Source organism: Falco rusticolus, chromosome Z (assembly GCF_015220075.1).
Source record: "Falco rusticolus isolate bFalRus1 chromosome Z, bFalRus1.pri, whole genome shotgun sequence".
NCBI classification, from domain to species: domain Eukaryota; kingdom Metazoa; phylum Chordata; class Aves; order Falconiformes; family Falconidae; genus Falco; species Falco rusticolus.
In genome coordinates, this window is record NC_051210.1 from 83388598 (window position 1) to 83413672 (window position 25075).

Sequence of the window (25075 nt, forward strand, 5' to 3'; positions counted from 1 at the left end):
TTTTGGAAACGGGGACCTGGGGAGGGGCAGTGAATTTATGTTCACCTGCCCTGGAAGCAAAAGCATAAATGACCCCAAGGATTTCGACTCCCTCATGCCCCAGCCGTGCATGTGCACGTGCACACCCACCCAGTCCTGCACCGCTGTCCAACAGCTGTGAGAAGGGTAAACTGGGCGGTGCAGCCACATGAACCACCTTGGAAGCACAGGGAGCCCAACCTCATCCTGCTGGTGTACGCCCGTGCTGCAGCTGTGGGGCTGCTCCCACTGCATGCTCCTGCCCCACTGCCATGGGGCTGCTGCCCCCCAGGCCCCTGGCCCCAAGGTGCATGTCAGTGACTTCTCGACGCACCCATGCCCTCAGCCAATGTCAGCCACGTTAGTGAGGATGGCTGACGAGGTGGGCACTGAGCCCAGCAGCTGGGTGCCAGGGACAGCAGCTGTGCCAGCCGGGCTGAGGGCACTGTGGGGACAAACACCCCCGGGGGCACTCACTGTCATCAGCATGCATGCACGCACTGCACCAAGGCAAGGCAGCACTGTGCCCTCCACCGACACGCGCTGGTGCACCACACCTCTGAGAAGCTGACGACCCTCGCAGACCCCCACACCCAACCACCCACCCTTCGCCCTCCCCAAGCCCTGGCCATCAGGGAGTTCCAGAGCTGCCAGCGAGTCCCGTGGCTTACCATGAGCGAGTGCCGGTTGGTGGAGAGCAGCCCAGTGCCATAGCCGGAGCCCAGACCGGCCATGGCTCCGTTGTGCGACGGCCCTATCAAGCCGTGCATGTCGGCGTGGCCCCCCGGCATGGCGGTGGCAGGCCCTACCGCGTGGTTGCGCAGCACGTGGATGGCATCGTCCAGTCTTTCCAGGCGGTCCTCGATCCGGCTTTGCTGTTTGTGTGCGAGAAACAAAGCGGGAAGAGCATCAGCAGGCGCGCAGGGCTGCCCAGCGCCGGGGACGAGGCGCTGCTGCTGGTGTGCATGGGACGCGCTGGGGCACGGTCACTGACACAGCCAGTCCTTCCTTCTCAACCCCCTGGCGTTTTTTTGGGGTGTTTTTTTTTTGGTTGGTTGGTTTTGGCTTTTTTTTTGCCTTTTTTTTTTTTTTCCCCTGAAAGGAGTGGTTTTGTTTCCCTAGGGCAATGTTTAGAGTAGCGTTGTGGGGAAGGAGAGAGCATGGTTAACACGAGTACAGCTTTGATTTTCATGGGCAAAACAGGTTCAATGATTCCTCATGAACATAATCATTACAGTACATATGTTGCCCTCTATGTCTTTGAAAAGTTTTAGTGATACTTGAAAAAAAAATAATAATAAAAAAATAAAAAAAAGAGTAGAAGTAAAGAAAACAAATATACCTGTAATTGTAATCAATCTCTGACCAGGATTTTCCTCCCCCCATCTAATCCCAGGATCACACACAAAGACAGAAAGAGAAACTACCAGGTCCTACAGTCCCTTGCTGCTAAATTTCTTCCCTACAGGTATGCATCCTGCAATCACTTTTCTCACTGGCAAAAGCAGCAATAAACACTCCTCCCTACCTGTGCACCTTATGGCTGATGAGCAATTCAGCAAGGACTAGCAGCTGGGGCAGTCCCAAGGGGCCAGGGGTGCAGGGCTGCTCCAAACTGCTCCCCGCCCCCCCCCCCCCCCCCCCCAGGCTGCAATACCATTGGGGTTCCTACATCCATGTGCCCCCCACTTCTCCAACCATCCCAAGAGCCAGCCCACCCACAGCCCTGGGGAGAGCCATCAAGAACCCTCACCACTGCTCCCCCCAGCTCCTGGCTCCCGATACCTGGCTCCTAAGCCAAAAACCTGCCCCCGAGGTGTGCTGCTGGCAGGGCGAGGATGAGAAGCAATGGGCTGCAGGGAATGCAAACTCGAGGCTTCAGCTTGCCTGTTGCACTGGCTGCTCCATGAAAGAGGGACCCGTGCCTGCGTCAGGATGCTCCATGCCATGCTCTGGGAACAACCCGCTGTCCGCAGAAACCGCCCCCCACACCCCTGTTCTGCTTCCCCCAAGCTCCACCACTGTCCTTGGCTGTCCCCAGCACAAGCCACATGCAGACCAGGGCACCTGGAGTCTTTGCTCATTAATAAAATACAAAAGGGGGAAGCTCAACAGGACAGTCCCCAAGCACTGGGGAACCCCAGCTGTAAAAATAATTAGCCATAGCTTATGGATCTCTTCATCAAATCTCTTAACCAACCCACTGCTCTCCAAAAACCAAAAGAACTCAAAAACCTGCAGAAGACAGACAGCCTAGAAAATATCGTGGTCCATCATGAGAAGGAATTCTGTATAAGGGCAAAAAAAGTAGTCCCTACTAATTCCTGACTCTGGCAAACTTCTAACGGAGTCAACGGGTCTGCTGCATTGCCCCATACTAGGGGGGTTCAATGCTGTGCTCTTGGGAATTATCCCATCGCTTTTATTTTAAGGAAACGTTTAGGCTCTAGCGCTGTTTTATTTGACACCCAACAATACATCAGGCACTTCACACCGATTGGTGAAAGCCCCTACATTCCCTCCGGAGACCAGCAGCCAACCGAGAAGAGTGAGACAGAGGACATGGGGCTCTACAGTTCTTCTCTGTCCTAACGTGCTTTTGGCCAGCTCCAACTCGGACTTCATCCTTCCATTAGGAAAAGGAACAAATCCTACTGACATCCCTGTAGCCCTCTCTGCCACGCGATTTAGGATGAACTTGGCTTGCCAAGTTGAGCCAGCTGGCTTTTCCCAGGGAGAGGACTCCAGCCATCCCTGCCGCATCGGCCACGCTCCCTCCCTCGCTCCACGGGACTGACGGATGCTCTGTCCTGCGCAACAGCCGCCACGGCTTCCTACTCCCATCTTCTCCATCTGCCTGCTCCCCCTCCCCTCTTTCTGTGGTCCTCATTCCCCTTTTCAGTAGATTTCAACACCACGTCCCCTGTGAAACAGGAGACCCTGGCCAGCAGCATCTCAAACCACATCACGTATCTCGAGTACGGGGCACCCAGGATACGAGTTTAGAGGTGGTAAAATCAAGTCCGAGGGCGTAGTGGTCACTAACAAAATGAAAACCTGTGTGAGAAGAATGGATGAGAAATGGAAAGAACAGCAAGTAAAATACTGAGGCAGAGGAGGTCACTAATCAAAACATACCAAAGAGTGTAAGGGACCTTCATAATTGGGAGATGATGACGCTTGACCTCCATTTCTAGACCAAACAGCTGTGCCTGCTAATAGTAAAATTGGAATTACCATTAGAACTATGCAAACAAAAATGTCTTTCAAACTTTTTGGACAGTTTTGTAGACATGTAAATGCCGTATTCCAGATAGACTATAGAGCAGACATATGGAGAACTTCCAAAATACACACGGATGAAAAAAAAAAAAAAAGGTATTTTGCAGCAAAGCACATAGATGCAGGCCACAACGTTCCCCCAGGCTGCTCCTCCGCATACAGGGCTGCATTCATTCGGCAGCTGGAGCTGCGAGAGGCTCCGGGAGAAGGAAATGTCTCAGTGCTGGAAGGAGAAGCGCCACAGCCGCAGGGGGCTGCAGGGCGGCTGGACCCCTACGCCAGCCAAGGCCAGCCCAGCCCGTCCTCCGAGCCTGGCTTTGAGACGCACTCAGTGCCACCGATGATGTCATCCCACCCTCAAATTTACAAAATCTTAAAAAAAAAGCAGTCAGTAAAAGCACTGCACACAACATTCACGTAGACGCTGATAAGGTTGGCGCTCTCTTCAGGCAGATTATTTGGTTTGGCCCAGTAAGACCGCCAAAGGGCTGACTGAACGCTGCCTGCTTTGTATCCGCTGCTCTAAATCTGTTCCTGCTGCTGCGGGAAGAAAAGTGCTCCTGGGCTCCAGCAGCGTTTTCTAAGGAAAAATTTGCCCTCGTGAAAGAGGCAAAGCAAACATAGGGGAAAAAAAGGTTTTTTCAAGTGTTTTCCCAACAGCTTTCATATATATATATAGTAAAATGCTTGGACAATTTATAATGCTCTTTGGAAGGGGTGATCTTCTGAATGATCTCATAAAACAGGGTTAAAAATTTGAGATGGAAATATTAGAATTTTAATCTTAACGTCTACGTTGAGTGGCATTTGCTTGGATGGAGACAGGCCAGGGTGGAACTCATGGCAAATTTTTTTTTAGGTTCTCACAGTTAAGATTTTTTTTTCTTGAGTGTCAAAATTATGTCAGTTCTAATTAAAACTTAAATCTTCCCTTTTCTGGTCCCCATGGAGCTTTTAGCTGAAGTTTTGCTGCAGCACGAATGGAGCAATGAACAGCAATCTTTACTTTGGAAATAATTTTTAACTAGCCCTTGATGTCCTTGAGGGAAAGCGTTTTGCATGCTAAACACTTTCAGCTCTTATTGAAATGCACTTATACCCCTTATTTTTATTTATTTTGACACTTGGTTCTCCCTATTTACCCAGTAGAGCCTGCAGAAAACAACACAGCCCCACCTAGCATGGGATCTTCCTCTTTGCCTCGGCCCCTTCCATCGGGAAGGAGGAACGCGTGGTGCTGGGGGTGCTACATCTCAGGGGCGACTCCAGGCTAAGTAAGGGCAAAAAGTTATTTTCTGAGGTGTGAGACCCCTCCCCAAGCTATGGCAGGACAAGGTGGTCCCTCCATTGCCTGCTAGGGGCGGCTGCATGGGGACGGTTGTCGGCTGGATGCCACCCCGCCAGGAGGTGCTCCTTCATCGCAGCCAAGTGGGATGGAGGGGGGCGTGGTGCCCCCCTGGCCCTCATCCTGCCCTGGTAGGTCTCACACCAGCTTCTCCCCAGCCCTCCTTCCCAAGGCTCTCATGGCTGCAGAGCTGCTACAAGGTCTCGAGCCTGGGGCACTGCCATAAGGAACCAGGAGCTCAGGAGCATCTTCCATCTCTGTCCCGCTCCTTGTGCCCCACGGAGAAGAAACACGGCCGCCTTGGCTGCCCTTCAGGATTCCCGGCAAGGTTAACAGGATCCAGGGCTCGTGCAGAAAGAGGAGCGTGGGGTCTTTGCTTACTTGTGACCTTGTCTCAAAGAGGGGGTGGGAAGCCTGGAGGCCCCCCCCAAGGCACTGCACAGGAGAAGCCCAACCCCCTAGCTGAAACCTTGCAGGGCTTAAGAAATCTGCATATATTCAGGTAAACGTTTAAAGCACCTGATGCTCATGAGAACTACCCTGGGCCTCTGGTTCTTTTCAGTTTAAGCTTTTAGTAGTAAAGTGGGTTTAGTTAAAATATGCAATTATTGTCAACAAAGTGTAAAATGAATCAGCCGGATCTGCAGGGGCTCAGTTTGTCCCCAGGCACAATTTATAGATCAAACAGGTGTTTGCTTCAGCCCCGGGAGGGGATGGGGGGAACATACAAGGAGATGTCCCTGGTGTGGCCACCCTGCCATGAGGGCTTGGGTGTCCCTGCACGGGGGCACGGCCACGGTATGGGGACGCACTCTGCGCAGGGCAGAAACCATCTGCCGCAAGACCCCGAGTGTGTAAGGATGCATAAACCCACTGCTTTTCTGTAAATGCATCCACCTGAGAGCTGCAAGGACCTTCTTTCTGCGCTGGCAATACAGCGTGTGGGCCACCTCTCTGCTCCTCTCCGGGGGGCCACCAGCCACCTGCGCGTGCTTGCCCAGCAATACGGGAACTGCCTGGTGCTGCCGGCTGGATGCGCATCTCACACCCAGTACCGTAGGAGCTCATTTAGGCATCTCCTACCAAAAAATAGGTTGAAACGTTCAGTAAAATAGAATTGTAACAACAATACCTGAGAGAGAAGGGGGAGAACCAACAGGAGTTGAAGGATTTGATGAAAAGCTGTTGTTGGTGTGATCTGGAGAATAGATCTTTAAAAGATGATACAGAATTAATCTAAAGCCATCACAAACTGATGCAGAAAGAAATATGGAATTCTTATGCATTCAGTTCATTTAAATGAAAGCAGGACAGGTTAAAAAGCCTCTTATTCAAATATTAAATTTTTATAAAGACAAAACTGTATTAGATGCAGGAAGCTAGACAACAGACCCCTTTTGATGGGAACAGACACTAGCCAATTAAGCGATGGTTGCTGATTGGCACATGGATCTGCTACGATAGATATACACATTTTCATTGCATAGACTACTTTACGAATGACAGTCATTCAACAAGGCCTTAATGCACGCCTGAAAATTGCTTTTTCGTTATGCTGAAATCCCTTAACGGCCAAAAGAAAGCAAAGGGAGCGGAACACGTTAAACCCTGGCACAGCAAGTAATCCGCAGCAGCCAACTCCAACTACTCGTCCGCTGCTCTGGCGAGAAAGCCCCCGCGTGCCCCGTGCCTGGGCGAGAGTGCCACTGCCCGCGGTGTCCCCGCTCAGCACCCGTGCCATTTGTCAGGGCACCACTTGAAAGTGGATTCTGTACTGTATCGGTTCTTTCAGGCAAACTAGAGTCTGACTTTTCGTCTTTTTCAATGAAGCATCGAAGAATATGCAAAAAAAAATTAACTCTCATGAGAACTCAATGGAACCCACTCTGCCCAGAAAATAACTATAGTGGTCCTTATTAAAAGCCAGCCTGTGCCAACTGGTACCACAGCAATAGCTGGGGCATGGCACTGTTGCCTCCCGCTTTGATGCTGGAAAGGTGCCGTACCCCAGCCAGCTGGGTAAGAGGTGGTAACTTCTGGCTTTAACAGCAACCACGGGAACTGAATAGGTGGAAAGTGCCATGAAAAATAGAAAATGGAGAGGCAAATTCAAATGGAATCCTGTCGGCAGATGGCTCGGTAATGCAGAGGTCATCCTGCCGCTGGGTTCTGCTCAGACCTCCCTCACCCTCGGAGCTGCAGTGTGTGCCAGACTGACAGACACAGCGCCTTGGCACCCAGGCAGTGTGACCAGGCTTCCCCTCTCATCATTTCTCTTCTACCCTACAATTAAGTCTCCATCTTTTGAAACACCATTTGGCACTGATTGTTCAATATCTCGTCCACACGGGTGACCTCTGAGACTAGATCTCTCCCGTTTGCTGTTCATCTTCGTAAACTCCAGGCGTCCAATTCTGATTAAAGTTCACACTTTCAAAACGGTAAACGTGTATTCCAAAGTAAATATTTCCTTACAGAGGCAAGTGCTTTCCCCAGCGCATCACCAGTCTGCGAGCTGCCTGCTGCCCCACTTCCTCTGTTTGCTGAAAAACAAAAGACTCGATGTAAAAACAGACAGTAAGACACCATCGATTTCTATTCCTGGTCCACTCACTCTTCATTTAACTGCATTTTAATGCTAATTACATTAAAATCACTCTTTAATTACCATTAGTTTGTTTGCTAAGGTAGATATCAAACACATTCTCGCTCCATTTTTGGAAGTCAAATATATACTTGACATGCTGGTTTTTTTTAAAAAATACATGGTATATTTGATAGTACTTGGCTATCTAAAACACACTAAAAAAAAGTGGGTTTTACAGGCTTCTACCAGTAGAAGATGCTCAAAGGTACGGAAAACATGTGAGCGCCCAGCAAGGCACAGCTGGGGTTGGGAAGGGCTCACCTCCCCTGCTCCCCGCTCCGGGCAGCCCTAGCCCCCCTGGCAAGGCAAGGCCAAAGCGCTGTCAATAAGTAGCTACCCACTATTTTGTTGTCTCCTCATTCACTCTGTGAATACAGATGGTCCTCTGTATACTTCTCAAGGTGTGTTTTACAGACATTATTAAGTTCCATAGGGACTTTTCCCAAGTGTTCCTGCAGACTTCACTTGAACACCCCGTAAGTGTTTCATGAACTGATTTTTCACCATCTCTTAGGTGATGGGATTGCACCTTTTACATAAGGAATTTAGGGCAAGAAAAATCATGGTGTAGCAGGCCACCAGTTTCTCATGCTCAAGTGACAGGTTGGAAACTTCTCCACTACAGGAGAAATGGAAGAAAACTACGGATGGAGCACCCCACCAGTTTCATCATCTATATGGGCCATTTAGAAATGGAAAGTGCAGCTCTGCCTGGCTGCTGCCCACGACCAACGCTTCTGCTTTCACCTCCCAGGAGCCTAAGCCAGGTGGCCAGAAAATGAGAAATAAGCCATTGGTAACCAACCCTGAAAGCCTGGATTGATGTCTGGGACACGAGGGCTGATGCAGGAGAGGATCCCGTACGCAGCAGGGTGTGAAGGGCTTCAGTCTCCTTGTCTCTCCCTCAAGCCCCTCGGCACCACGAGGCCGTGGATCCTGTGCCCAGAGGACTTCAGGAGCAAACCCAGCCCTGCTTCGAGCCAGGGGCATCCCCCAGGAAAAGGACTCCAGGACCAAACTGCTCACAGTTGTACCACAAAGTGCAAGCGCAGGCACTTTTTTTTGGTCATTCAAAAGTAATATTAAAAAGCCTCCTACAAGTTTCGCCCCAGCGTTACTCAGTTAAATACACAGGGCATAGGAAGGAGCAGGGTTGGATCCGTTTTACAGCTCTCCGATTGTGGCTGTTGGTGGAACTACAGACGTTAATAACCGAAAGCAGCTGGCCCAGCACTCAAAGCAGATGAGCTGATCTGCCCGCAGACGTCGCAGCTCCACAGCAGCAGCTGGGAAAGCTGTGGTCCAGGGGATGCCCTGCCGTCCCCCTCCAGAGCAACCTTGCTGCTCCACCTCCTCTGATCTTCCCCCCGAATGCATTTCTCTCATCTACTGCCTCATCCCTAGCCTCCACCCCTTGCCCCTTCCAGCCCAGCCGACCTCACTCAGCAGGTACCCTGTCTCTGCTGTCAGAGGTATGGGGTACTGACCACCGCCCCCCCCCCCCCCCCCAAACCCTACATTTTCATAGCAGCTTCTGCAAGGTCTAGTTCAGAAACTTTTAAGAAATGGCACAGAACGTCATTTTCCTTTTATTTCTCACACACAATGTGCCTGCTATCCGATTTAAGAAATGCGGCATCTTTACACTGAACTGGACTGCGTAACTCAGATGGTTCAGCATCCTCCTTTGGAAAGGCCTCGGGGTCTACGTGCATGCCAGATGCTGCTGGACAAATAAGTGCCGTGTGGTCTGCGAGCACGTCTTTGCCGACTTCTTTTTCTCCCCTTTTTCTTTTAGTTAAACTTTTACTTTTCTTACTGCATATTTGAAAATGTGCTCATCTGCCAATGGCAGCTTATTTGTGATCTCAGCTCAGTTTGAAATTAGGCATCAAGATGTATAAAGACACAGAAAAAACATGAAGACAGATAGAACAGGCGGTGTCAGCTAGAGATACAACTGATCAGGGTAATTTAATGTTGTAAATCACAATCTAACAGTTTGCGACTTGAATAATACCAGGCAGGTGTCCAGAAATTCAGTTACTTCACTCTAAAGTGAACTGTGAATCTAAATGTAAATCATGCATTGTTTTCTCCTTTTTCTAAGTGACTCTAACTGCATTATTCTAAAATCAAGCCCTGCATTTGTTTGTCTGAAGGCTGGTTTCTCCTGATGAGATGAGCTGCTCCGGTCCTGCGGCAGGAGCGAACGCAGGGACCACGGTCTTGCTCCACGTGCTCTCCGAAACCTGACAGCGCCGAGCCGCGCCATGGCTTACATCAGTTACTGCTAAGAACAAAGGAATTCTTCAGATAGACCCAATATTAAACTTCTCCTGAAAGACTTTGAAGACAAATTACTGCAGTAGGCTTGGAAAACATACAGGGAGAGAGCTGCAGGGATGGGCAGCAGTGTGCAAAGTTCCCTTAGGCAGAGAAGAAGGAGCTTCACTGAGAAGGGGATGCTTCGAAAGCAATATGGTAGAGGTTTGTAACACGGGGAAGGTGAGCTCATATTGTTATTTGTTGCTCTCCCCATTTAAAGACTGAAACAAACAAAAAAAAGCTGGTCTTTTGAAGTAGCGTCCAGTCAGATGGGGAAGCTTGTTGCTTTAAGGTATGCAAAGGCCAACCATATAAACAGATTTTTAAAGGAACTGGACAAATTCATGCAGAAGAACATCCTCCACTGGTGGCTACTGAACACGAGCCCCAGATGCAAGCCCAGGTGGGACAGCTCTGAGCTGCAGGCTGCGAGAGCCCGAGGAACGGCCAGAAGAGCGGGGAGTGCACCCTGGGTGCTTTGGGTTCTTGGGGCAGTGGACAAAGGGGGCAAAGGAAGGGAACCACGGCTCCTTCTGCGTGGAAGACCAAGATAAACATAAGTAGACAGAGATCTTCGGAAAGTGTTCATGTCACAGGAATAGCTGGGATTACTTACACACAGCTGGGTTTTTTAATGTCTTGTCTTTCTTTCTTACATCACTAACCACGTGGACTATTACTTGCTGTAGCTGTCAGTTTGGTAATGTAAGGGACATGATGGAAATCTGGAGATGACTAGAGAAAACCCTTTATTTGAAGGAAGAACAAAGAAACAGTGCCTTAAGAAGAAACACAGCAAGGAGTGCCTGCTGCAAGAGCGCAAAGACTTCGGGAGCGAGGGGGGAACACTAACGTTACCCCGGGAGCAGGCACTGCAGAAGTAAGAACCAGACCTCATAGGAAAAAACAACCCAGGGTACCTCTATAGAGAAAGGTAATGTACAGTGCTGCTTTACATAGGAAATGGCTATGGAATATAATCAACTGTTTCTATTAATATCGCACAGTTGCTGGTCCATCACTTTTATTTAAATACGGCCGCTGATGCCCCAAAGGCTGGGCAGGGCCAGGCTTAGCTGACAGCTTCAGTCTGCACTACAGCTGCCCGGTTTAAACCATCGGGGTATTTACCTGAGCTCAGACAAGCACTGCTGTTGTCCAGAACAGCACCCCGAATGGAAGAAAATGTATATAAAAAGCAAGAAAGTGTGTTTGGACTAGGCTGGGGCATGCATTACGAAGACAGATGCAGACACTCACAGCACGTCCGTGCAGACCCCGCGCCCCGCGTGTGAGCGGCTGCTGGGGAAGAGTCGTGGGAAGAAGGATTGCAGCCCAGCCCAGTTGGCATCAGGTTTGTCACCATGCACCGAAGAGTAATCTGATGAAAACCATGGACGGTGCTTCCCCAGCAGCTCTATCCATCTTCCCAGCAGAGGCATTCACAAGGTAACCTGCAAGGGTGCGCCAAACCCGGCTCAACAAACTCAGAAATAAGTGCAGGGTCACTACAGCAGGGTCCGCCTTGCTCTGTCACCTCTGCGTAAAACTGATCCTCAGGTGGTTTTCCTCTCCACAGAATGTAGGATGCAGAACAGATACCGCTCCTACCTCAGTAAAAGGCTGTCACCACATCCATCAAGGGCTCTTCGGCTTCCCTTCAGCTTTTGGAAGAAAACCATAAGGTGTTGTGCAAGGGTCATGCAAGAGGGGGGATCCTGGGCAAGTACGCAATGCAAGTTATGTGTAAGACCAAAAAAGTACTTTCCAAGAGCAATTGTTAATGGCTTCAAAGTTAATTGTAAAAGCTTTTTCAAGCCCATTAGAAATCAGGACAACGACGGAGAGTTGGTGGGGTCTGCAAACAACCAAGATGCAACAGCAGAATTCAAGGAAAAAAAAGGGTAACAGCAGAAATGCTAAACAGATTCTTTTCATTGCCTTGCCGTGGGACAGATGATATTTTACAAGGGATTAGTCAGAAAAATTGGCTCCAACTGAAGCATCAATGTAAAGGCTTTAAAATAAATCAATAAAATGAAGAATAAAGAAGAGCCAAATGACGTTTCTAAGAGCTCTCAAGAAACTCAAACACAAAAGAGCCTAACTTCTAACCGCAGTGTAAAACCGACTGCTTAGACCAACCTAGTGCTGAAGTAAACAAGGCAGAAAATATTAAAAACCAACACTGAAAACCACCTTCTGCAAATTCAAGGAGCCACCGGATTGCAAACCTGACTTCTCTACTAGGAGAAAGAACAAAGAGCAAAACACACACGGATAAACCCACCACACTGCCCAACCAACATGGCTTTTGTGGGGGGAAGGCACATCTTGCAAATCTGAATTCTTCTGAAAACGTGATGAGCACACCGATGCAGGAGATCCAGAAAATGTAACAGATTTGTACTCTCAGCTTTCAACAAAGCCACCTCACAAAGGCTCTTAAAGAAACTAAACTGTCTTCAGATAACAGGGAGCTGAGGATATTCTGGCAGATGATTGAGACAAGAGACTACAAGAGCAGGAAATAGGAGTTAGCTTTATAAGGGAGGAGTATTACCAGAAAATTCCCAGTTGTGCAGATCTGTACTGTTCAACATATTCCTGCATGGCCTGGAAGAAGACATGGCACACGCCAAGGCTGTGATGTTTGGCAAGACCCTGCTTCACAATAATAAACTCAAATGTTATGCGTAAAGAGCAGCTCCTGTAACACTAACATGCTGGGCAATAAATGCCATACATACGTGAAAAACACCAGGCAACCACCATGGGGTGAAAGAATGCCATCAATACACACCAGCAGGCTCTCGTTACCTAATAACCAGCCCAGGAAGAGGAGGAAACCTAGAGCTACAGCGTGCCATCAGCTGACAACCTGAGCTGATGGTAAAGCAGGAGAACCAGCCCCTTGCTGCCCCCAAGGAGCAACACTGGGCAAAAAGCAGAGACAACCCCGAAGCCTGTTCTCACAGAACGGCTGCGGTGGGAAGGAACCTCTGGAGGTCATCTGGTCTGACCCCCTGCGAAGGCAGGTTCCCCTCGAGTTATGTCCCTCTGTGAATTCACAACACACCTGTATTTTGGATACAGAGTAAAGATCTGGTAAGTCCATCAAGAAAGAGCTTCAAGGTCTACAGAAGAGAAGCGAAGTCAGAAAAAACAGAGGGCGGTTCCTTTAGAGGACAGACTCAATGTGAATTCTCCAGCTTGGAAAAGGGACTGCCACAACAGGGCATGATGCAGGCTACGTCAACCCAAACACCAGGGCAGAAAGGCTCCCATCTGCTGCTTGTGGCAACATGAGGAGCTGGGAGGATGACAGCGGGTCTTGAAGGAGCAGAGTCAGAAGGAAAGAGGAGGAGCACCATTCCCGAGTGCACAAGGTCACTGTGCCAGGCCAAGCTGCCAGGAAAGGCTGGGTCACTTCACAAAGAAGAAACTCAAGCTGCGTAAATACTCAGCGCCGCACCCAGCACTGGAACGACTGGGAAAGTACCATATATGCTTGCTCTGTTCTTAGATTCCTCCCACGGAAATCCCTCCAGTCTCTGCTGGAGACAGGACCCCTGCATGGATGAGCGTTTGGTTCATCAGGACATGAAGGACAGATGCTTTCGAGTTCTTATGCAAAACACCAAACGACCCGGTGTGAGGAACACTATGAACGTCCTCCAGACCTGGAAGGGCACAGGTTATGCATGAGAGTTCTGCACTGGGCTTTAACTAGGCTTTTGGGATGGAGCAGCCAAATCTGGACTGGAAGAAAGGCTTCAATTCATTAGTTGATGGTGGACACGGGTTTGAGGCAAGAGCAAGGCAACACTCAGGCGGAAAACAAATTAAAACAGGTAAGAGAAGTTCATCTACCCAGCGCAGGCAGCACGTGCACAGCCAGCACCAGCAGCCAGCTTCAGCCGCTTCCAAGGGGATTCGATGACAGCACGGACAGCAGGTCCATGAACAGGTCCCTGAGGAAGCAGGCAGGGATGTCCCCCGCAGCCCCACCGACACGACAGCCCTGACTGCTGGGGCAGCATGAAGGGCAGGAGCTGCAGAGATGCCTGGGATCACACATTGCCACGGAATGCTAAGCTAGATGATGCCCGCCTGAAGCAGCAAGGCATTTCTGATCTACCAAGGCCAGTCTTTATCTCCTCAAACTGGCTGCTGTGGGTTAACCCCATCCTGGCTGAAACCAGGGCACTGGTCTAAATGTTCTTCGTATTAGAGAACACAGCTGGGCACACGTGAGCCTGAACGCTGGCTTCCTTGGTGAGCAGGTGGGGCTCCACCAACACAAAGCATCGGCTAACTTGGGCGTGATGCAGAAGACTAAGGTAACTTGGGAAGGGGATTGTAAACCAGGACCTTAAACCACCGCCAAAGCTGTCGCTTTTGCTTGTGAGCTCTTCCCCGGCTCACAAGACTATTAATGTACTGAAGGCATCACGAAAGACCTTTTGATGGATTGATTCTAAGTCTGTTGAAGGGCGTGTTTATTGTTACAGTTCATCTCCTAAAACTTTCTCAGCATGTTTCTGCAAAGAACAATTCTGCACTGGAAAGCGAAGGGACAGAATGATGAAGTACAGCCTTTTCACATCCTTCTGGTGGGATCCTGATTGTAAATCTTAGATTATTGAATAAACTTCCAGGAATCGGTATCTCAGCAAGTATAATTGTATCTAGCAAAGCATCTAGTGTAACTGATAGGCTGGAGCCTTCTATTAGAGAATTTCAGCCAGGCTTTTTATAGTTTAAATTCTAGTACAAACTCACGCTGTTCTGATGGCATAGCGCTTTCTGAAACAGCAGACTGGAAATTATGTTTCTCTGTTACAAAGAGCGGAAAAACTTGCACCATCTCGGTATTCACAGCTGATGATCTTCCCAAATTATGAGGAAGTGACATTGCTGGATAAAAGTCATATTCTTCTTATGCTGCGCGACCCTCCTGTAACTGGAAGCTTAACATTCTTGTAAAATATACAGTGCAGTATTATGTGACTGCTCTGGTAATAAAATTACTGTGAAACCAGTGCCTCAAGGGGAAACGCACATAATGTTTCTCCTGGAAAAGCTGCATGTCACAGTGCATAATGTCATACAAACAACATGTCATTAGAAGTGAAAGCAGCAAGTGGGATTAATACGTGCATCAGATGGATATGGTAGACTCGTACAGCGTATGCTAAAGGCGCTCAATCTCAGTAACTGGTTGCTTAAACATCGCACTGCTTCAGACCTTGAAAATAAAAAGGCAATGCTTAGCATAAAATTAACGACCGCCAATGCCATCCTATCGTCCCTTGGAAGGATTTTCTCCCTGCTCTCTTTCCAAGCTGCACGACCGTCGCTGGGGTCTGTCCCAGCAGGGCTACGCCACCACGTTCCTTGTCCTCTCACCCGGGGACTGGGATGGGGGCACATCGGCTCCCAGCTGGGCTGGCTCAGACGGCTTCCCCAGGGAGATCGGGGAAGGAGAGCGTGTGCCCAGCCTTCAGGGGAGGTTCACTGGCTTAGGAGGAGAACAGGACTTGCACTCAGACACAAGAAATACTTTTGCAGCCCTCTGTTCAGACACAGCCCAGCAGTACGGCTTGTTGAATATTTACAGCTGCTAAAAAAATCTGCGTCTTTGAATTGTTGGTCTTCTGATTCACAGATTGGGTTTTTCAGCAGACAAAGCCAGACGAAAATCTGGACACATTTTTACATGGGAAATTTAGGCACTTTTCTGGGTGTCTCCTCGAAGCGCAGGGGCAGGAGGTTGCATTCAGACTCCTACCTGTTTACATCCCTCTGGAAGACTCTGCACCCCTAAATGTTTCTGTAAGGCTTCTGTGCAAGGGGTGGAAAGATGGCTGAATTAAACTGGACTTTATTAGACTTCTTTTGAGGGAGAAAAGAGAGTGATTTTCACGTGTCACGCACACAGAAGCAGCAGTACATTGTAAAGGAAGAACTCTCAATGGAATGGCAAGATTGAGCACAGAAATGCTATCCTGACATGGGGTACATTTTTCTCAGACAGTGACAAATTAAGAAGAGACTGTATTTAGTTTCTTCTTTGTTCGGAGACCTTGAAAAATATGATGCCCATGTGTTAATGTTTGAACCCACCCTCCATTCTTACTGCATTAGTCCTGCTTGCAGTCATCCAATACAGAATCATGTGTGTAATGTGAAACATGTGTCCAGCGATGTGTTCCCTATTTACCAATTATTTAATTAGCTTTATTTGCTCTTTGAGATAGAGGCAAAGCAATATTTTTTTATTTCCTGTGTTTAAGTATGAACCGGTATTGGCCAAATATTTAAGTATACAGAGGTATGCTCTTGATTTACAGAGCCACTCTCGGCAATGTCAGAGGCGGCTCTCTCCCTCACAGGGACATGCCGCCGTCGCTGCTTCCCCCACACCACGTGGAAACCTTGCAAAGAACTGAAGGGGAGGAATGTCGTGATACAGAAGTATCACCTCACGTGGCACTGCAGGCGATCAAGTCACTAAAGACGATAAAATCAAACTTCAAAACCATTGGGATCAGGCACTGAGCTGGTGCACTGCCTTCCATACAGACCCTGAAGCAAAGTGCTTGGCTGTAATGACGTATCTCATTCACAAAAAGAAGCAGCAGCAGTAAAATGCATGAGCAAAGGAGGTGAAGGTCAACTATGATGTACTTATTGCCATGAAATCCTTGCTATCTCCCTGCACTGAGACTGATCGAAGAAGTATACCTGGCGTACACCATCAAAGAACTCTTCACCTTGATTCAGCTCTTTGGTGCTAGCCCAGCGCGCTGGAGCAGATGCGAGGGGAGATAGGAGGGAAAGGGAGAGCCTCTGGCAGCAGCCGCAGCGCCCAACCTCAACTCACCCATGATACTGTCCGTCCCGTTGGCAGGGGGCGTGCAAGAAGACGCACTGTAATGATTTGTGCCACTGCGGTGGAAGGTGGACATCGGAGGAAGACTGGAATTGATGTCTGCTGAGGAGTGTGATGGGTAGCTCTGTGGCAAAAAAGAATAAAAAAAAGATAGTATTTTAACCGTTGAGACCACAGAAGGCAGCATGCTGCTTACATTGTCCCAGTCCCAAGTGCTGGGGTATCACACGCAACTGAGAAAAGCAGAATGCTGCCCTAAGACTAGGCAGGGAATATATTTTTCTACCCCAACTCAACACGTTCTGGAGGAGACACAGCATGCACCTATCTGATATGGATAAGTATCCCCAGTGGACAGCTCATAACTGATGATGCTACCATAGGGATGCAAAGAGAAGAAAGAAAAGTTTGGTGATGTACCAAGCCAACTGTCTGACAGGGACAACTGGCTAGAGGAGCAGCCTTCCGAGGGAAGTGGCAGAAACCCCACACTGCTTTTGACATGAAATCTGACTACAAGATGTGCATAGCTGGTATCACCAAATGTGCCATAAGAAACCACCCTGGCCCCCCAGGTAGGCAGCTGGATCACTTTTCCCTCCCACTGCGGTGCCTCTGTGCGACAGACGACTGAAAACCTGCTGGATCAAGCTCTCCAAACCAGTGTGCGACAAGCATCTGGGCAGCACACAGAAGACCTTGGTAGCTCTATGGCTGGATCCAACCTTTATTATTGTGACCCAACATTGCTGTGGTCAAATGTTTTGCTGAACTTGCATTACTACAAACCCGGCTTATATTAGTGCTGTTTGTCACTCTTGAATAGTCTTTTATTCATCGGCGCATAAGACATTGTGTGCAGACAGGTCTTAGAATAGAACATGCTCAGCTTTCATCTCCACCACGGCATTGCCCCCAGCAGAGAAAAGGTCCTGCAGAAGACCTCTAGGTTTTGGAGACTCTGACACAAAGCCTCCTTAGAAACACGGGTAGCTGGAGACACGTGGCAGCACCTGGCCCAGGATCAAGGCACTGAAGTGTTGAAGGATCATCTCCATGCCCTCTGCCTCCCTAGGTCGTTCAGAGTAAGCGAGCTGAGAACATCCTTCCCTTCATTTGGACTATTCAATTACTTTTACAGGATTTCTTGTCATGAAGTGCCAAGTAACCAAATACTGTGAAGTTATCTCAAAGAATGTAAACAACATAGCCCAAACTTCTTTTTCTTACCCATGGAAAAATGACCATCAACTCTGACTGAGGTCTGAGTAACGTTTTCAGGCTTTGACACATCATAAACCACTCCAGGACTTGGGTCCCAAACCCAACCAGCCAAAACGGCGCAGCTGAACAGGATTTCTCGTGTGATGGAGAAATGAGCAAACAATGATTGCTGAGGCCAGTGGCCTGAACACCAGTGACTCCATCCATCTGCCCTGCGAAACGGCTGGTCTGGGACATGTACCAAAAGGCTGGTTTCGGCTTCTCTCACTTTTCAGTGGCTTTTGCCAAACATTTTAGGAAAAACATGAGATCTGAATATAGCTTAGTGCAGAACTGCTCTCTGTATTCAGTGCATCTATTTATTTATCTCTCTATCTCTATCTATTGATCTGTCTATTATATATCTACATCTTTTTTTCCAATGCATCTATCTATGATATGCCTGAGAAAGCAAAAATAATAAGCAACAGTTTTTCTTTCTTTCTTTTGCTATATGCATTTTTCTCTACAGGTCAGTGAGCAGTTAAGGACATTTGCAGGGAACCGAAGTGAAATCACAAGCTGACCTCTCATTGATGCTCCAGCAGAAATTATGCAGAGAATATTTAGAAGTATCACTGCCTCCCTTCTGTCCCAGTGTTACCCAAAATACAGAAGGCTCTGCCAGTCCAGCCATACATAAATGATTAGTACGAGCACCGACGGCACTGAGCAGCTACAGCCTGGACTAGTATCGGTGGTTCTCGCTATCTCTGAAATTTAGGGCAAATATAATAATACCTGCATAGAAAAACATTTTGTCGAGTTTTGGTGGAACATCCCTACCCATTTGGCATCATATAAATATTTAAGTTCTTCATAAACACCCTACAGGTGACAAGCCCAAGAAAATTCAGAAGTGAGGTAAAAAATGCCAAAATGTTCGCCGCCTTGCCCCATGACGGCACTCTGCTGTCTTACCTCTACCCTCAGCTGCCACCATAAGAAGCCACCTAATTCCAATGGATGAGTACCCATGCAGGTAACAAATGAGATGAAATTGGGTTTTAAAGCCTGTCACTTCAGAGCTATGCTAAGTTTGCTTAGTGCCTTAATTATGCCTTTTATAAGGACATGATTAAGCAGGTTTTGGGGCAATTTCTTTTGCTTTTGACTTCCTATTAATTTTCCATAGCAGCGTGCTAACCTCGTTAAATGTAAGACTTTAAAGATTTGTTTTGCAAATTGATTTTCAGTTTGCAAGAGTAAAGTTTAATTCTTATTCCCTGAACGATGCTTCTGCTGACTTTACAGCAACGGACTCCTTCCTCCCTTAAACCCAGTACTCCTCATTACTTGTCCTTCTCAACAGCCTCCAAGAATGAAAAGCAGAGGTACAGAGTAGAAAAGCTTTTCTGCTTACAGTGTTCCACACATTTTGAGAAATATGACTTTGCTCTGGCTGGCTGTTAATTTCTTTACTGCTTGCTTAAAACCAAAAGCCAACCAAAAAGCAAATTGATGGAACCCCACATTATCTCTACATCATCAGTTCAGCCATGATACTAGGAGAATATCCCTTAAACCATACTCAGATCAGATTTAATTCAAATTTTATCTTATTCCAATACAATATATGGGATCGGTCCCAGCAGCTTCCTCCTGCTAGGGAGCAGGATGTACCAGAGAAAATAAAAAAATTCTCCCTTTTTTAAAGCAGCAAATCGATGCTAGATAGTTATCTATAAACCTGGCCCAGCACAGGACACGCCGACTGCCATAAATCACGGACACTGGAAAGCGCAGGTGTCAGCAGCGGCCACGAAGGGAGCAGAGTGCACCAACACGGCCTCAGCCGCCGCTTGCGACGCAGGAGCTGCCTGCATCTCCTCCCCCCCACCCCGCTGCACCAGGGGGGCTCTGCACCCCGGCAGTGACACGTGCTGGTGCCGCAGGCAGGGTGAAGCCGTGCCAGCACCCAGCCAGCACCCACCCCTCCACTGCGCTCCCCAGAGCATCCCCCCCCCCCAGGCCACCCTGCAGTTTACGGGTTTCCTTCCCTCAGCAGAACCTAAATAAAATCTTGAAGGTTTTCTAAGCTGCCTCACACTCGTTTTTGCGGAGTCGGGAACACTGTAGCGGTGCGTGGAGAACAGTTCAGCAGCACAACTCCAAGACATGCCCATGCCACATGCCCCCCCCCTCCCCCCTCCCCGTGCCTTACCAAGCGGTCGTGTGGGTGCAGACTGCAGTAGCTGCTGGACTGGGGGATGTGAGAAGAGTTGCCCAGCATGCCCCCGTAGCCGGGCTGGTTCATCCCGCTGGAGGAGCTCCACGGGTCACTGCTGTGATGGCCATCTGCAAGAGAGGAGGGGAACCCCACTGGTGCCAGAGCCACGGCCGCGTGCCTCTGCAAGCTCCATCCTAACGGGGCTACGGGGCTTCAGCACCAGTACAAATGATGCTGAACTGAGCAACGGTGACCGCTCGTGTCATCCTGCAATGCTTCACTGCAGTCACACCACCTGGGCTTGAAAGTTTCCTGCTGCTTTATTCCTGCTCTGGTACCATAAACTCAATTATAACAAACTTCAACAGGGACAAAAGTCTGAAGGCTGAAATGAAACCCCCTGCAGCCTACGGAGCGAGGACGTATCACCAGCCTTGGGGAAGCCTCCACCTGGGGAGGGATCCTGTAAAATCTCCACTTCACATATTTCACCTCCAGAAAGTTTTCAGAGTTGTTTCATTGTTGCTTTTTGTTTATTTGTTTAAAATACACAGTAGCAACACTTGTATGGTTTATCCTTTTAAGCCCCCTAAGGCCAGCACCCATCCTGCAGCCCAGCTCACTGCCCAGGTACAGGGCGCACCCAAGGGGGCGAAGAGGGCTCCCCAACCTGTATCAAGTAAACCGGGTGGTTGAACTAGACATGCTGAAAGGGAATTATAATAATGCAGTGAAATGCATTTTCTACTGGAAGAATGCCAATGTGTTAACAAAAAAACCCCAAACAAACAAAACAACAACCCCCACCCCCACCCCGAAAAAAAAAAAAGAAAAAAAAACCTATAACTTTTCCATAATGATCAGCAGACATGAAAGACAGGCACATGGGATGGAAAAGTTGTCGGCTTTTTCAAACTACAGGAGTTGCTCTAATAAATATTATGCCTCCCCTACAGCCCTGCCTTGTTATACACTTCAAACACCCTGGTGGCAGCAGCACTTCTAGCATCACCTTCCCATGGCTGTTTGAACAGTCATTTAACTCAGATTTATGTCTTCAATATGAATCTGCCAGAAAATAACATTTAGAACCGCAGAATGGCTAAGCACTACAAAGGGTAAACATTTGATATCATTAGAAGCCTATTAATCCCCAGCTTTGTAACTCCAGAGGAGTTTCATAGCAGGTTGCTCCTGGGGCAGTATTTATTCGTGTTTTAAGTCAAGAGCACCGTTTTCTTTCCAGCCCTGGCCCACACCTCCCACTGCTCGGCAGAAGCTGGTCCCATCGCCCTGCGATGGGGAGCTGAGCCAGCCCCAGGGATGCTGAGCAGCGCCCATGACCCTCAGGTGGTGGGGACACAAAAGTGGTGTGTTCTGCTTTTCTTTCTTGTTTCCCAAGGGTGGGAAATGGAAAGTATGTATCTGTATATGGAATAAAATCCAATCCCTTGCCCTGCAAATACTTTGGCCAAGCAGTTCTGCTGAATTAAACAGATCTACTTGCTCTTTGCTTAGCCTAAAGCAGAGTATATGTAGAAGTGTTTTAAAGCTCCTTTTTTTGCCCTAAACGTGGCAAAAGATGAGTACCCTAGTTGCGTGTAGGTCTCTCCAAACTCTAAGAATTTTATTTACTAAGCTGTACCAAATTTCTTTGTACTTGCACATAACCACCACAAGAAATACAACATGGTGGCAGTGAGGACGTGAAAACTATGACCCCATCCTCAAACAAGGGGAAGGGTTTCATTTTACATGGGCTGCTCTAATTCCACATGCAGGTGAACAGACACACTTGTAGCACCATATACTTGACCTAAGATAACATCTTTCTCATTAGCATAAAACAACAGTGCACAAAGTACATGCCCAAATTCGTGTGGATCTAGTATACGCATAATATATATGCGCACACACATGCTGGAGGAAAATGCTTCAAGAACCTCGGATGATAAGAGGCTGGCAAGTTATTCATTATGCTGCTTCACTGCAGGATCAAAACAAGATGTTCAGAGGCATAATGGTCAGACAAAGACGGACAGGTCTTCATTTTAATGGTAATGTTACAGACCACAAGACGATAATCCAGCGTGCCTCGACTACATATAAACTAAAATACAAACACCGAAAATGTATGCAAAACAGATTGCCTTTTGAAAGCAGCGTCTTACCTTGCATGAAGAAGGAGCTAGGAAAAGTGCTGGCTGCTGGTTTTGAGGATGGATAACCTGGTGAATCCCTATTGTAGTCGGCAGTGCTTGCTGACGGGGCATAAACCTAAGGAAAAAAGACTAATTTAGTATGCCTTTAGCAGGAAGCAGGAAAGAAATATTGAGTTTTTACCTTGCTCAGTATAAATCCGTTCACAACACCACATAATTCTTCTCTCAGAACACAAAACCCTCAGTACATGTGTGACTGGAAAATAAATTCTAAGCTTCAAAAGAAACTCCAGCCTGACATTTTCCAGCTTTAAACAAGGATATGTGCAAGATATTTGTTAAACTATGTATTTCTGTAAATAAAACGAACAAACAGATGCACATATGTTCTTCCTAGAGCATTACGGAGCTTAAAACAAACAAGAACTTGAAACAATGCTGGTTTTCTCATATGAAAGCGTACAGACTTTACCCACTTAGGACCAAAATTGAAAGCACTGTAAGGAAGTAAAAAACATTATTTCCCAAACTAATAAAATAATAATAAAAAATAATTTAGAAAACCAGCATTATCAAGAACACAGAAAATTACAAACCTGTCTTGGGATATTAAATTCCCATGGATCAAGTTCTTTCCAGAGAAGCTTGAAGGGACTATTAAAAACCTGGATCTACACAAGACCACCAACGCAGCGTGTGTGCACATCAGGGAAAAAACTCCTCCTTTCTTAGGACTTAGTGTATTTGTCTGTGCAATAAACTTAGCCCGTGTGCCAAAACACTCATTTACTTATATCTGTTTACTGATACACCAGAGCCTCCTGCAACCTGCCTTTAGAAAATACCGATTCTATTTCTTGCTTTAGTTTACTCCAACCAGGACGGCATTTAAAACCAAAACAAAACCAAAAAAGGCCCCAACAACCCAGTCCGGGCTGGTAAGTGCAATTTATTATTTACAACCTAATTCATTCCCTCTGCCTATATTCTCTCTATATTCCTCCGCTTTGTTTCTGTGCTGGAGGTGCCTCTCTCCAGATGGTCAGGAAGACTGAAGCACTGTCATCTCCTTGATGAAAATGGATACCTTCCTGCCTCCATTTTGAAGCAGGCAGCAGAACACAAAATTGGCAGAGCGCCTGCTCCGACGTTTGCAGGTCACAGCGAAAGGGAAGAGAAATCCAAGCATGGCCGCCGGCGGGGCTGGGAAGGGCGCCCGGCTCCTCCACCGGCATCCCCCCACCAGGGCAGGGGGAGCAAAGAGCTTCTTGTGTTAAAAAATAAAAACCCACCCAAAAAAGCAGCGATCAAAAGGCCGAGGGGCTGCACAGCAACTGCCCCCATGCCACGGGGCTCCCAGAGCCCCAACCAGGAGCAGGGCGGTGGGATGGGGCTGGGCAGCCCGGCATCACATCCCCGAGGGGCACAGCAGCCCCTCTGGCTCTGTGAGCCTGACGGTGCTCGCCCCAGCAGCAGCTCGGGGCCTGGGACAAGCCCAACGTCACCAACCAAAGCAAAAGTCTCGCGAATATAGTCAAGACCAACACAGGTTTGGGGTGCTGGGCGCCCAGGAGGAGGAATGCCCTGCTGCCTGTGGTGCAGCAGCAGCCCAGGGCAAGCCCCAGGAAACCCTGAGGACTCTTCCGACAGGATTTTACCATTTTTACTAAAAGGCAATGCAGCCCCCTGCCTACTGACCAAACCCATTGCCGAGCCACCAGCCTGCGCCACCAAGCACCGGACACCAGGCGGGATGTGATCGCTGCGATTGCTGCCACTGTCAACATTCTACTCGCGTGTCAGCACTTCACTGGATAAAATTACAAATGTAATTATTAAAGAAAATATGATTTAAATACCTACAAGTAACTGCCAAAACCCTGCTGGCTGCCTGCCTGCAGGAGGGTGGGCAGGGCTGGCCCTGGCCAGGCAGGGGCACCCAGCCCTTGGGTACCAGGCTGTCATTTTGGAGCAGGGCTGCCACGTGCTCTCGCCAGGCACCACATCCCAGCCTCCGCCATGACAGAGAGGGACTGGGGGGTCCACCACCCCAGGATCAGTCCCTGCACACATCAGTCAGGCCCAGCACCAGCTGCAGCCCAAAGTGTCACTAATACTAGCACCTCTGGCATCGCCGTCTTCAGATCAGCTCTCCCTTCAGGATGCTGAGTGATGCAGAAAGCGAGCTGGCATGGGACATTAGTGATGGCTTCAACCTGTGGCCAGGGGCAAAGTCCCTCTTGATCTCAGCCCCTTTGCACATTCTCAGGATGAGTGCTGTTGTTCAGCTAAGGGAGGGGATGTCAGGAACACAGGTAAGTGGCTTGTTGAAAATCCTGAGAGTCAGGATGAAGAAGAGCTTCAGTCAGCCCAAAGCTCCGCGCCCTGGTCAGCAGGAGGGTACGGGGGTGCCTCCCCCCAACACCCCCTCCCACCGCTGCTCCTGCATTGCCTTCAGAAATGCTTCACACAGGTCCTGCAGCGCCCAGTGAACAGCCCTGCAGAAACTGCAGAGGTTTTCAGAAAAGATAACGGAACACCAGATTTAACCCTGAAAAGATCAGATGGACATGTCAGGGGGCAAAAAAGGTGCTTGAACACAGGCGGTGCCCAGCAAGGCAGTAAGCACACAGGTCGGAAAGCAGCCAGGACACCAATGGCAGCGTGCTGGCTGCACCCACTGCGCTTCTTCCCTCTGGGCTGTGCCCGTGGAGCACGGAGGGACCCCAGGAAGGGCTGGGAGGGGTGTTCAGGGGGGGTGTCCCCTTGCCCTCCCATTACCCAGCGAGCTCGTAGCTCTCGTCCCTTCTGCTCAGGCAGCCCACAGTGTGCCCTGGCTGCCAGGGAGGTTTCCCAAAGGACAGGCGGACACCCCACAGGTGACCTCGTCGGTGAGGCAATGCCGCCAGCAGCATCCCAACGACCATGTTGTAAGAACGGCTCTGGGAAAAACGAGGTGGCC

The 25075-nt window shown here is 48.7% G+C and overlaps 1 protein-coding gene across 12 annotated transcripts in view; it reads right to left on the reverse strand.

Annotated features, from left to right (window-relative positions):
* The window catches only part of TCF4 (transcription factor 4), a 170158-nt gene that overhangs the window by 27061 nt on the left and 118022 nt on the right, over positions 1-25075 (reverse strand). For 7 of the 12 annotated variants that reach the window (XM_037373674.1, XM_037373676.1, XM_037373673.1 and 4 more), the window contains 7 exons: positions 22123-22228; positions 19946-20079; positions 16510-16642; positions 7121-7188; positions 5778-5856; positions 3157-3233; positions 690-893 (listed from right to left, as the gene is read on the reverse strand). In XM_037373674.1, the coding sequence (XP_037229571.1) occupies positions 690-893; positions 3157-3233; positions 5778-5856; positions 7121-7188; positions 16510-16642; positions 19946-20079; positions 22123-22228 (801 nt within the window). The remainder of the gene's footprint in view (positions 1-689; positions 894-3156; positions 3234-5777; positions 5857-7120; positions 7189-16509; positions 16643-19945; positions 20080-22122; positions 22229-25075) is intronic. The other 5 variants (XM_037373684.1, XM_037373675.1, XM_037373682.1 and 2 more) reach the window with 2 other exon arrangements.